At 36.5% G+C, this 14588-nt stretch overlaps 1 protein-coding gene across 1 annotated transcript in view; it reads right to left on the bottom strand.

The window, feature by feature from the left end:
- The window catches only part of LOC145772548 (low-density lipoprotein receptor-related protein 4-like), a 31420-nt gene extending 18004 nt beyond the window's left edge, over positions 1 to 13416 (bottom strand). Inside the window, exons 1-13 of the mRNA XM_082584409.1 lie at positions 13344 to 13416; positions 11662 to 11817; positions 9362 to 9478; positions 9025 to 9144; positions 8569 to 8682; positions 8064 to 8255; positions 6549 to 6662; positions 5793 to 5909; positions 5410 to 5535; positions 4666 to 4782; positions 3097 to 3249; positions 1572 to 1808; positions 189 to 308 (exon numbers count right to left, since the gene is read on the bottom strand). Coding sequence (XP_082440535.1) covers positions 189 to 308; positions 1572 to 1808; positions 3097 to 3249; positions 4666 to 4782; positions 5410 to 5535; positions 5793 to 5909; positions 6549 to 6662; positions 8064 to 8255; positions 8569 to 8682; positions 9025 to 9144; positions 9362 to 9478; positions 11662 to 11817; positions 13344 to 13416 — 1756 coding nt within the window. The remainder of the gene's footprint in view (positions 1 to 188; positions 309 to 1571; positions 1809 to 3096; positions 3250 to 4665; positions 4783 to 5409; positions 5536 to 5792; positions 5910 to 6548; positions 6663 to 8063; positions 8256 to 8568; positions 8683 to 9024; positions 9145 to 9361; positions 9479 to 11661; positions 11818 to 13343) is intronic.
- Positions 13417 to 14588: the final 1172 nt, after the last annotated feature.

Below are 14588 nucleotides of genomic sequence, written 5' to 3' on the forward strand. Positions count from 1 at the left end.
CAGTGTAGCCTACTGTATGTTATCGCAATGGGCGCAAATAAAAACACGATTATTATAGACTAACGACGTCGGAGATCAGTCAATAAAACAAGCAGGTTTGGCAACTAAATAAAACTTAGCAAGAAAAATCCCGTTTAAAACACTTTTATATCGCATCAGCACTTGCAAGTATTGAACAAGTTACCTACCTGGGTTTTCGAGGCTTGACGATACAACTTCTTGAACGTGACTTCCATTTATAGTGGATCTCATGATCTTGTTAAAAGTGACATCACTCCAAAACAAGTATCCTTTTTCAATGTGATAATCTGAGATGTGAATTGCAAAGTTGCTCAACCGTGTGAAAAGTCGATCAATTTATAAATCAAGATTTTGTTATTGTTATCCGGTTAAGTTTTTGCTTTCTTATACAGCATCAAAGTAAGAGCGAACATTGGAAGTTGCCGATATGAAAATGCCGCGATTTTCTTTCCGCGTATTGAGGACGGCTATGATCAGAGACGAAGTGGTGAGAAGGACATGGATGTGGGAAGCATGCGAAAGAAACAGAATAGAAGTAAGGTTAAGATGGAAGAGAACATGATGGCAGATAGGTAGAACCCCGCGTACAACCGTAAAAGTTGTGGGATCGAAAAAAGATGAAGCGCATTAAAGAATATGTGGAAATTGCAAATCTGCATCTTGACGTTAAAGTCAACAGAAAATTCAACGAAACCATTACAAGCACATCAAGAAATCCATAAAAAAAAATTCACAAGAAACAAAACATGAATCTCACGTCGACCTCAAGACCCTAACTCGGTCGCAAAACATTCACAAATTGAAGCATGAATCAAATCATGTGATAATTGAATCGGATACAAAAAGGACAATATTATTGCTATGTTGGTCGATCGGCCACGATGCGTTAAAAGGAGTGTTGATGATCAATGAAGGGAAAAACAACTAAGCGGCTTGATGCGTTTTGGGTGTTAACAGAATCAGCAAGATTGATCCAACGGGCAACCCTCAATCAAAACATTTCAGACCTCGCAAAATCTACAAAATGTTACAATGTGACACAGACTGAAATCTACAGATCTTTAGCTCAAACAGAAAGAGAAAAAGTTCAACATCATTGGGCACGAGCAACAATAATATTTTTTTCAGTAAAAAAGTCATGAAAATGTTGGTTAACCAACTTTACTACTACTTATATCACGGCATTACAAAAATATATTTAAAAATAAGTAAAAAAAGTTATTTTTAGAATAGGGAATATTTTCACTTCGTTTTCACAAGTGTGAATAGCAATTTTTTATAGCCTAATGAAGCCAGTAAAAAATGATATTAGAGTTTTTGGTTCCATTTTTCTATGAGTAAAAACGTGTCAAATTTGGACTCAAGCCTACAAGTTTTTCAAATCCAATGCTCGTATTGCATGGGCTTATCACTTTTACGACAAAGCTTGTGTTTTACAATGATGCAAAAAGAATTATTCAAGAATCACTGCTTGACATCGCAATGTCTTCATAATTACAAAATTGAAATCGGAGCATCCTGACAAAAACGTGCAACGCAGCAATTCTTACCTAAAGCAACAGCATTCTCCAAATCACTCAGAATCGGCTTCAGTTCCAACCGGTAGGGATCGATTCGACAAATATCAATCCTGTTTGTGAATATCAGAGCTGGAGCAGGGCCGGAAGCCTTGCAAGATTTTCTGTCTAAACCAAGCAGGTATCCCTCCTGGCAGGAGCAAGAAAAACTTCCAACTGTATTGTTACAAGTTTGGCTGCACAAACCATACGTTTCACATTCATTGATATCTGAAAGGTTTTAAAGCTGTGAATACTTAATTTCTTTATTATTTTTAGGCCTAGTCATTTATGTAATAATTACTGTTGTTTGGCATGTTTGCTGCATTTCAACCCTGACCTACAAAATATAAGACTAGTATTTTTAACAATACTTGCCCGTTCAATAATAATTTTTCGAGACTAAACATGAATCGCAAGGTTGCAGATGAGATTATACAACTTTAAACTGATGGAATCACTCAATTTTATATATTATAAAAATCTACTGCAAAAGATACAACTACTCTAACTCTTTCGCGCCCAGCATCATTTTAAAATGATTTGAGGTTTAACGCGAATCGTCCAGCATCATTTCAAAATGATGCTGTTTGATGCGTGATATAAAACTTTGTCTTTGTAGCAGAATATCTATAAATTTACTGGTCCCTTGTAAAATGCTTATTTTATTGATATTTTCGTGTTTTTCAAAAAAAAAAAATGCTCAAGTTTGACAAAGTGTGGTTACTTTAGCCAACAGTTAAAAGAAAAGTATGTACTAAAGGAACAAGGCATGTTTGATTTTTCCTTGACACTTCATATCATTAAAAAGTCCATTGAAAAAAAATCTTTTTAGGTTCTACAGAAAAGGTGAGAGTATTTTTTTGTAAGATGCTTCATTTTCACAAAATTTTTAACAAAAAAAAAGTTAAAAAATTACACATTTTGAAAATACTGCATCTTCAATTATGTTGTATTAGGAAAGTAGGTTCTAACATTTATAGTCAGAACTTGAAATTATCTTTCCCATGAGATATTCCATGTCAAAATACACAATCGGTGTCACGCGTGTCAACTCGTTAAAGTTAGAGAAAAAATAGCAAAAATGCCTGGGTTTTGCGGTCAAACCGTGCAAAATCGCTGGGCGCGAAAGAGCTAATATCGCATGCTGCAGTATTGACTACCTATTAAAAGCAAAATAATTTATAAACTATTTGTTTGACTATCCAATACTTTACTTCAATAAATACTAAAAAACATCTTGGCACTGAACACGTGGTATAAAGTAATGTAAGGATGATGAAACAATATGGCTCTGCCTATAAATATCAATCCATTGCGATTCTTAAAGTAGTCTATGTAAAACACATTGGCTTAGTTAGTGTGCTTTATTTGACGCGAATCTTTTACTTACAATTAATATATGCGATTGTTAAAATCTACACTGTGAAGTAATATAATTATTCTACATCGACTAAAAACGTGAAGCGGGTACAAAACAAAATGCAGTTGCCCAATTAAACACAGTACGTGTTCTTACCTTCACATGAACGCATATCTGCAGAGAGTTGAAATCCTTTTTCACAGATACATTTTATTTCACTACCGTTAGGTGTCTCCCTGTACAGGTGTTCGCAGCCGCCACTGTTCATTGCACATAGGGTGACGTTTGGCCCCAGCGCTAAAGAATGGTCTGAAGAATAAGTATGAAGCTATTATCGCTTTTGATGATGAAGTGGCCTCTTATTGAATTCATTTCCAACATCGATTCAAACCGTTAAAGTGGACTATGTTCGGTTTACAGCAATAAAAAATATCTACAATTTTACAGGAAACAAAATTGTAAAATTGTTTGAGACAATGCGGGAAAGATTCTCTTTTGAAGGTTTAAAATTATACCATAAAACAGTACATAAAATTTTGGTATAAGAAATCTGTTCAGTTTTTAAGTATTTTTTTAGTTTTATAAGTCTTTTATCATGGGCTCCGTTAGAGGGGGGCCGTGGGGGTGATTACCCCCCCGCCAATCGGAGTGGGGGGTAACTAATGCAAAAGTACCCCCCACCAATGTAGAGATAAAAATTTCATTTTTAATATATTTTTTACTTTTGTGTTTTATTTTCATGTTTTTATTTTGTTGCACAACTTTTGAGGTTTTTTATTGGAAACTCGCAAGACAACGCCAAGTCATCTATGGCCAAACTATGTATCCTGTCAAAAATACACGCTTCACAATGCCCTATGTGTGACGTCATAGTTTATCACTGCTACAAACTTTAATTTTGCTTTTACCACTCACGAACGAAACCCACTACAGTTACACTGTTTCAATGTCTTTATATTTTCGTTTGTTGTAAAAGTTAATGCATTTTAGCTTTTATTTTTTTCTGAATAGAATGTAGGCCTAAACCCTAGAACTAGATGCTGAAACTTTTTCTTTCACTATGGATGTTATGACACAGGTTATCGTGTTGTATTCATGCAATTGTAAATTTAGTTAAAGAAAGCTTTGACCTCAACGCTTTTGATTTTTTACATCTAACCATTTAGCGTCTAAAGTGCAAAATTTGGAGGACTTGAACCAAGGAATACAGAGAGGAATTTTTGCGTACGTCCTCTTTTCCAGTCAAAATTGTCTAAAAACCTCAAAAAATGTGGCAAATGTTAAAGAGCTTTTGCTCGCGATTTTAGATTCGTTGAAATAATTTTTCGATTTTAAATCGTGCTGAAGGGCAAAAATTTTGCGCCTTTGGGGCAAAACGTACCGCCTAAGAGGCTGTATAAGAAACTGAAGCTTTCAGTAATGCAAAGGAAGGTCTGGGGGGCAACCTCCCAGAAGTATATGTAATGCGATAATCCAATATGCCCTCCTGTCGATGTCAAAACATCGTTCCCGCCCCTGCTTAAATTACCCCCCACTCTCAGGAAGTGTCCGGAGCCCCTGTCTTTTATAACTTTAAACAAAGTTTTAGAGTTATTCGCATTCTCGCAAGTTTAAGCAAGAGTTTACATAAGAAAGTCTTAAGTGATTGTTTCTCACAAATTTTCCCAACTTGTGTTTCAGTGATTTACGTTGCAAGAGGCTGTACAAGTGACGAGGTTAACTTACTACAGCTGTGAACGGATCGTTCGTCGGAACCATCATCACAATCTTGTGCTCCATCGCACAGCTTCACCATCGCTATGCATTGTCCAGATGCACACTGGTATTGGTCGCTTTGACATTCTAAATTATAGTAATAACGTTGCGTTTTCTCATACAGTGAAGGCTTGGTGTATTTTAGCTGCTAGCCGCTTTTACTATTGATCAGATTTGTTCACAAGTTAAAAAAAATTAACAGGTTGCGTAAATTTGCAGAAAATTTGAGTGAACAAGCAAAAATTTTACTTTCCAAAGTTGAAAAATACAAAAAGGCGATATAAGTTTGGTTTTAAATCACTTCCAACAGCTCGCGTCCGGTAGCAACTGTAGGCTACATTTTCAATGTCGTATTCTTTTCAGCCACCGTATCAACAATGTGCACATATTAATACGTATGTCAACTTTCAGTCATTGCTTTATGGAAAAAAAAGAATCAATTTAAAATATAAGCCTAATTAAAGAATTCAGATAACATGAAACCAAGGAACTTTCAGAAATCATTAGTTAAACTACCATTCAACGTTTTATAGGCAGAGAAAACTTTTTCTCGAACCGTAGAAAATTTCATACGGTTCGAGAAAAAGTTTTCTCTGCCTATAAAACGTTGAATGGTAGTTTAACTAATAATTAAAGAATGATTAAGAAAACTGCGATTGGTTGAAGTTACATTATAAAAAGTATAAAATAATTTGATCCGAGCAGAATGCTTACGGCAATATAATTCATCACTTTCGTCTTCGCAATCAACTTCTCCGTCGCATCTCCAAAAATTCCTGATGCAACCTGAACTATCACGGCACTCAAACTGATCCTTGTCGCACCCCGTCTTGTCAACACCTAGATTTGCAACATTATTTTTAACTACCGCTCTACAGATATTTTAATTTAGTTTCTCCAAACTATGCAGCTCATAAAGCTTGTTTACGTGGCGCCGAGATTATTCACCTCGCAATGAAATGGCAATAAACAGTTGAAACCGTTTGAAACCAATGGATAGGGTAACAATCCTTAAAAATGGTGAAATCAATAAGGATGTTGAATGTTGATGTAAAAATACAAAAATAAAATAAATGCTTGAGTGTTTGAAAACTTACATTCATTTTCATCAGAGCCATCATTGCAGTCCTCTTGTCCGTCGCACCTCCACATTCTGCTGATACAAATTCCACTGTCGCATCGAAACTCACCTTCTATGCATGCTTCATTCTCCGCTGCACAAAATCACGTCATGATAAAAAAAAAAGTAGCTTTTCGATAAAAACTCGTATGACACGAATCATTTTCCCTTTTTTCTTGCCACGGGCATCGATTTTGATCTGAATGTGATTATAATTAACAATTGAAAATATATTCAAACCAATCAAGAAGCATTCTGGCATCAGAAGATTACATGCAAACAGTGGCATAGACAGGTGGCCCAGAGGGTACTTTTGAACCAGGGTGTGGAATGATTTAAACGTCATAGAACATTTCTAAGAAGCAAAAGAAGCTAAAAAATTGCATTTGCATCAAGTTTATTTTATTTTGAAGAAAACTGACACTTTCCTTGATAATTTTGTTAGTAGGCTACTTTTTTTCTTTAGATTGTTTTAGAAGTGTTTTTAGCGGTGTCTTATTTTAGGGTTCCAGAATATTACTGGTACTTGCACTAAATTAACCTTTTAACGGTTCAGCACTCAACTAACTCACGAATCTAAGCTTATTTTATTTATGAAGTTTTATCATTAATTTTGTGTTCCAACTTCCAAATGTTAATACCAAACGTCAAAAACAGCAGTCGTGATACTGAAGTTATGTATGCTGCAAGTGGTTTCTTCCACAGATTTTGAACAAACACGCACAATACTTACGACAATGCACTTCATCGGTTTCATCACCACAGTCACTATACCCATCGCAATGATCAGCAAGGCTTATGCATTGACCACTAGCACATCGAAATTCTTCATCAGTACAGGGTCGAGCTGTCAATCAACACAAAGTTTTCAATAAAACTGTAGCTCCCCATGTTGTGTATTTATTGTAGGAAATGATTTTCGGTTCAGCTTTAGCTCAGTATCATATTCTAAATTTTATACCATACTAAATACAGTCTACCAACATGTCATTGAATCTAAAGTGCTGTTAACAATGGCCGATCACCTTACCAGATGAGGTAATGCGTAGGGGAGAGTGGGGGAAGTTGGGCCGGTGGGGCACGTTGGGCCACCCATATATCTTGCGATACACAATCACTGCATGTCACATGATGGCGTCATGTGATGACGTTTCGTTCTCAGATCATACAATGGTGAGGTGAAGTTGATTGCAGTCACCGTTTATGAGTGAAGTAAGAAAGTTTAGTTTTTAGTGTTTTTTTGAAAAATTATCTACTTGAAACGTAAGCATGCAGAACTGTAACTGAAAGTGCTATACTAGTGGCTCATAGGCTATATATTTATATCGCCAGGGGATAAGTGTCAGTTTATGGTACTCAATTTTGTCGAATCTTTCACAGGTCAGTCTGGCAAGTTGTACAAAACAATATGGCTGCTGTTGGGGTAAGTTGGGCCACTTTGAAAAACATTAATTTTCGACCTATTTCTGCATTGTTTGTTTAAAAATGTTTTGTTGTAATTATGGGAACCTGTACACAATTATCCGAAAGACGCTTGCCCGAAAGGACACTTACCCAAAAGGACACTTGTCCAAAATGATACTTGCCCGAAAGGACCCTTACCAGCAATTGCACTTCCCTGAAAGAACATTGCATAAAATACACTTTATTTTCGGGCAAGTGTCCTGTTAGGAAAGTGTCCTTTCGGGAAAGTATCTATTTATGATATTAATTCATCATTTGCAGTTAACACTGACTTAGTATGGTTATTTCTTTATTGTTCTGCACACCGGCCCAACGTGCCCCATGCACGGCCCAATATATCCCAGGGGTGGGGGTACATTGGGCCGAAAAGTTATTGTTTTTTAAACCTTAATATCTTTTTGCCTGAAAGACTTAGAATAAATTCAAAATTCAGAAAAAATTATTCGAAGGATCAAGATCATAATGATGCATAGCGTTCTACAATCGAATTAGAGTTGAGTGATCTACATTCAAAAATGTGAAAAACGGCCCAACTTCCCCCACTCTCCCCTACTAAAAAGACAAACTCAGACAATGAGTCATGTCCGTGCTTTCTAAAAATCCCTAAAACATCAAACTCCTCACAAAATATTTGATTCATTTTTAAATAGAATCACTCTATGATGATCAACAAAACAACGGTAGCCTATTCCAAACGGTCACAAAATTTCATTTCAAAGTGTTTCGTTCCTTATTGAGGAAACTTTGTTTTTTATCACAAATATGGAATATTTAAGAAACATACAGCAGTTTTGTTCATCCAAACCATTGCCACAGTCCATGTCTCCATCGCAGAGGTAATCGAGGGGAATGCAAAGAGCAAGTTCTCCCCCTAAAAACACTGTCTCTTCCTTTCCACCTACATCACAGGAGAATTCATCGAATTCACAGGTAATGTTTCCATGAATGTTTTCCTCATCCGGCAAGTCTACATCGGCTAAAAACATAAAGCCCAAATATAAAAAAGAATTATCTTTATAATAAACTTGATGCAATTTGAAAAAGCCTACTACTACTATATGTTTTCTCAGCTTATTCGATTAGTGAAAAAATAATAAGTTGTTTACGAAAGTCATTTTTAGTTTTCAAAAAGATTCTACTTTTAAGTTTTTGTGCTTACCAAGCATTAGCTTGAATAGAAATGTAAAACACGTTTAAAAGAAAAGAAAGATAAATGATGAAGTTCCAAGTCATATCGCAACTAAAAATCCATTGAACTCTTGAATTTATCTCAAATCAAAAGCACGTACCACACTTTTCATCTGAGCCATCTCTACAATCAAAATCTCCATCACACTTCATCGCCGAATCAATGCAGGCGTGGTCATCGCATTGGAATTCATCTTTCTTGCAAGATTCAAAATCTGTGAAGGACAAAGTAACCTAAGTTAATTCATGGTTAATCGCAGTAATTTGTAGAAAACAATGTGTTTTAAATGTTATTTCAAGCAAATTTTTGTTTACATGGCGTGCAAAACCTTCATTTAATTTTCAAAATCAAACTGACATTGCCTATGATCTAGAAGTGAGTTTACCCTACAGCTTTTACACGACAGTCATCCTATCTGAACTATTTTAACTGAGCGAAACAAAACTCTTTAGCACGAAAGTTAAATGATCCTGCTTGTCTTATTCCGACAGCTGCACAAATACTAAAAATTTGTTCTTATCAAGATTGATGTTTTTGCAAACACATTGCTGCTTACCACACCCAGTCTCGTCGCTTTTGTCTGGGCAATCTATGTCTCCGTCGCACCACCAGCGCATTGGGAGGCATTGACCTGAAGTGCATCTTTTGTGCAACGTGGCATCGCACTCCTCTTCAGCTAAACAATGCAACAAGCGATTACTGGCTCTGAAATTATTTGGTTGTTTTGTGATGTGTGTCACAATTAATTGCCTTATAACTACTACAAGTAGCCTAACATTCGATATTTTTTGCATTTATGTTGTGTTTCATCAGCATTTTTATTTCGTTAGATAGGTTTTAATCTGATAGTTTAAAAACAGTTTGATTGTAGCCTACAGCGCTTGGTTACTTACGACAAGCTTGTTCATCCGAACCGTCCAAACAGTCATTTTCTCCATCGCACCTCCATTGATCTTTTATGCACTTTCCATTTCCGCATTGAAGCCAGTTTGGAAGGCAGGTTGACATTTCTGAAGAATGGTCAAAATTTTATCGTGAAACCTTTTGCTTGCCTCATGCAGTGACGCAACTGGAATTTGTTCCAAGAAGCCAAGATAATCGAACTGGCCTTCGGGTGCAATCTTGACGCATGTGTTTGACACAAAACATGAGCCAATAAGAGAGGCCATTTGTTACATTCAACCCAAGCGATATGTCAATCAAATCTCTGGCCTTTTGTTAGTATAAATAAACCATAGACACCTTAAATAGGTGAGTCTATCTATAAATACTGTATGTTTCTTTAAGGTGTCTATGATATAAACATATAAAAAGTACACTCCTATTCCCCGAAATTTGTAGTGTTGCCGATAAAGCGGCAACGCAACGGCAACGCGTTATTTTAGCGTCGCCACATCTTCTAGGTTGAATTGCAAACAAAACTTAGAGACCCACCCGCTTATTATACGTTGTGTTTCACATCAAAAAGCTGCATTTGCATCAAAAATGATTAGACTCCTTAAATATGTTTATTCTCTGGCTCAAGCCTGTAGTTTTGCTATTACCAGTAAACCATGCTCAAAAAGGCCCCTAATTGGCTCAAAAAACACATATCTCCTCCATTCATAAATTATGATGTGGGCTAATTACAGATTCAACACAAGATAAAATTAAAAGTAACAATAGACTATATAGCCTACAGTATTTATTTCATTTTAATATGTCGTTAAGCATCGTTTGAAGACATTTATGTGCGCTCTCTTCTTTGTGTAGGCTACTATGCCTGTTCCAGGCTTAGACGTTCATGCATACTTTTGCATAGCTCTTTCCATTTATCCCGGTGTTTGACTGTATTAAAAATTGTTGTGGTTGTAACGTGAAGATGATCCTTGTAATCATTGAGAAAAGTGAGGCGCTGTTTACCTTTAATCTTTCCACAAAAAGCAGTGTGTTTTATTTGCTCCTACTCCATGACATGGCCAAAAAAATTGAGTTACTCAGGTGCTTTCATCGCAATTTTTTTTATTTAGAACTTTGTTTTAAACTGTTTATCTATATATTGAATAAAATTCCTTTCTTTTGTCTAAATTTTATTAGGCCTACATTCAAACACTCTTACTGTAGTTTTAATCAAACCAATTTTCAACAAGTTTGCGTCTGTTTGCATCACATTTTCATATCTTAAAGTCATTAGCCTATAATCTCAAACGTAAGCACTTGCAGCGTAAGCACTTGCACTTGTAAGACTTGCAGCGCAACATTGACACAGGGCAAATTATGGACACAAATTCACTTTCAATCCTGCCAGCGCAGCCAAAAAGATCAGCAACAATTTCTGTATACATGGGGAAAATCACGCAAAACGAGCGTGGGCATTGAGCAAGTCCAACACAAGCATGCATTGGAACAACTTTTTCTGCGAATATCCGTTCAATATTGGATAGCTAATGTGTAGGTTATGTAACTTTTTACCGGCGTTTTAATCCCTCAAAGTTCAGAAAAATCAAACGTAAAACCAAGAAAAGTTAAGGTTGTAGCATGGCTACCTAAAGATGGCCATCTCCAGGTGGCCATGGTTGTAGTTAAAAGTAGCCTACATATATAACAACTCGAAGAAAGTCTGATTAATTGAAAATTCGTTCACTTTTTGTTCCGACTATCGACTGCACAACAAACCGAATTCGCTTTACTTTTGAAACAAAGACAAAAAGTATTGTTACTTCAAGACGATTCGAAGTATTTTGAAAGTTAATGCTTCTATTAGCTCTAAGACAAAATCTTTTAATTTATCAATAGGCTTACAAAGACATAAAAACTGCGCAGCATAGCAACAATATCACACAATAGAATCCCAACATGTTTTGGACAAAAGATAGTTGCAGATGCAGTATCGATTATAATCGATAATTATCCAATCTGGACCAGGGGTAATAAGCCACACTGTTCTCTAAGAATGAATTGCACCTGGACAATTGCATATTGCACATCTTGACAAATGTTATGCACATTTTTTATTGCCTATTTTAGCAGCTCTAACAAGGGGATCCAGGGGGTGCTTGTGGATTCGGGCTCGTGATAATTTTTAGGGGCCTCGAAACTGAAAGAAAACACAGCAAGCTATGTTATTCTTTTTTTTTTTTTTTTTATAATGCGCTTGCATTCAGTCTTGAATTTCTTTTTTAATTTTAGAGACAATTCCCACTCCTCGACTTACCGCAGTAACTTTCGTCACTCAAATCTTCACAATCGTAGTCACCGTCACATATCCAAGTGTTTGGAATGCAGGTACATTTTGAAGCAAATTCCGTTTGACACGCAAACAGCTTTTCTTCACATTTACATACAGGTGTGTTGTTTGTTTCTTCAGCATCTAAACAGCAAATTATTTTGCATTGATCTAGTAGGTGCAACAAGCACAAAGAAAAACTATGATGTCTCGGGCTACAATTTATGAAGTAATGAACAATTAACACTTACAGAGTAAACTGCTGTAAAAAATTCTGAAGTGCGATGTCGCAAACAATAAACTTACGTAGCCTTTGATAACAGATTCTAACAAACAGAAATACAGTAGTAAAAGTGGACCTGACAATTATTTGACACTAAAAATAGACTACAATACAGAATACAAACTACTGTAGCCTAATCGTTAAACTTTGCATGCCCTTGTGATGTTGCAGATTTTCTGTAGCCTACTGTAGTTAAAACTGCAAGCTGAATTTAAATCTTACACCAGTTATGGTCAAATCTATTACCTGTGCAAATTGAAGTGAACAAAACGGCAAGCAACATAAAAGTAACGTTCATTTTCATTGAATATCAATCTTGCGATATATGCTACTATGCACGTCACACATTGGTGCAAGATCCTCCAAAGCAACTGTTTTTTTTTATGCTGCAGCACAAAGCGAGTGACGATATTTCCCTTGAGAATCTTAGTTTGTTTAATTGAACAGCAGTAAAGAAAGAATCCAACCTGTGCTAGTTGTAAGACAACAAATATTGTATCAATGTCTTGCGTATATTTATGCCATGTAAGACGTTAATCACTGGCAAATTATGATACCAGAATCATCTTCCTTTGTTCCATCAATTGTGATGAACTGTTGACAGAACTTTCATCACGTTCTGATGTATAGCCTACACACTACACAGTAGGCTAAGCATTAAGCTGGGCTGAGTTTCGTTTCGAATTACTTTCTTGTGAAAACTTTTGTTTTGTGCTATTTGACAGTATTTCACACCGTCAAATTTGGTTTTGACTCTGCACTAAGTCAAGTTCTGACTAAGTCAAAGGTCATCGTTTGTGAATTTAAACTACGTTATATAGGCAACTGTAGACAAGTAAAAATCAATTAAACACATGTTCACAGCAAAACACTTCTTTAAAAACTAGCAACCTTTTGCTCTTTTACCACAATTCTATTTTGTCGATTCGAAAACGTTCTATGAGTTTGCCTTTAGCTGTTGCTTTCCTGCTGTATGAAAACAGACTGCAACTGCATGAAATCTTTGCTTTCTTCTTGAGTAGACACTAAACAACATTGTGACAAGTGTGTATTTTGCTTATTTTTTCTTCTCTGGTGGCCTTTTTTTAAAGAAATCATGCGACGATGACAATGCTTGAGACATTGCAGTGACTGCATTTAATTAGCTTCAGCCTTTGACTCTTTCTCGATCCATAATTAGTTGGGTTTGTGTAGAAAATAACCGGGAGATTATTTCTTTTGTTGAAAAGAAGTGCATCGTAATTACACAAAAGATCAGTCAGTACTCAGTTGCAACCTATTTATGTTACAGACAACCCATTTGATTTCGTCTGGAAAATTTGTGGATAAATTTAACTTCTTGCTCCATAAGCCTACAATTACATCTGATTTCTCTACGTGGGCTTACATATGATCAAAAACAAAACAATTTCAAGCAGAGTTTTGAATTGATTCACTTGATTCCCTTCTTCTTCTGACATTTTGCGCAACAGTCAGGCTAAAATAACAAGTTGGAGTCTCATTTAAATCTTTAAAAAAGCAATTTATAGGCAATGTGTTTAAAATTACTGAACACAACAACTACTTCGAAATCTTTGAATAATAATTAATTTGTGCCAGACGTTATTCAAAAAAAGTCTTTTGTTAAAGTTGCAAAAAAGAAAATTGGTTTGTTTTGAATCTTTATCCTAGGTCTGACAAACCCTTTGTAGGTTATTCCTGGTAGTTTTGTAGGTTATTACCTGGTATTCCTGGTAGCCTACTTGTAGAGGCTCTTGACGCAGGGCGGGTCACAGAGATTGACAAGGTGAAGCTTTCGATTGTTGAAGTGTTGTTATGGGGAATTATTCCACCCACTAAGTGCCGCTGAATGGAGTGCAGTCCTTGAAATGCGTTGCTCAACCGCACACCCCGAGAGTCGAACCAGCGCCGCTTGATATTGAGGCGGGCACGTAACTATTGAGCTAACGGGGTGAATATACACCGGCATGATAATTAATTTGCAAAAACAAGGTGGCGGCTCCTCTTGCCTCGCGCTTTAGGTCCCATCTTTGAAGATACAAAACATGTCAACACAGACATTCCACGAAAATGGCTCAGCTGTCGGGGCCAACGAAAGCTTAGGCAATAATAGGCTACTTTCGACAAGATAGCCTAGATAAGCTATTTTACACAGGTCAGACGCTCTACCATCACGTAGCTCAGTGTAGGAAGCTGCACAGCAAGTAAGATTAGAGGCATGAAACAGCTCTTATACAACAACCGGGCGGTGGACATTTTACTCGCAGCAACTACAACTACCGGGAATATCTTAGACAGGAAACAAGGTGTTTCTATATTAGTAGCCTACACGAGAGCCTGGACTGAGTTCTTGTCGATCAATCTGAAACAAATGGTTCGGTTGGTTTTTGAATCTTTATCATCGGACTGACAAAGCCTTGATAGGTTGTTTCTGGTAGTTTCGCATACTTGTAGAGGCTCTTAATATAAGGCTCGTTATCGAGATCGGCAGAGTAAAGTTTTCTGATTGTTGCCAGGGAATTTTTCCATTCACTAAGTGCCGCTGAATGGAGAGCAGTCCTGAAATGCGTTGCTCAAGCGCATACCCCAAGAACCGAACCAGCGCCGCGTGATCTTGAGTGGGCGCGTCACA

This window comes from Aplidium turbinatum, chromosome 6 (genome assembly GCF_918807975.1).
Source record: "Aplidium turbinatum chromosome 6, kaAplTurb1.1, whole genome shotgun sequence".
In the NCBI taxonomy this organism is placed as follows: Eukaryota; Metazoa; Chordata; class Ascidiacea; order Aplousobranchia; family Polyclinidae; genus Aplidium; species Aplidium turbinatum.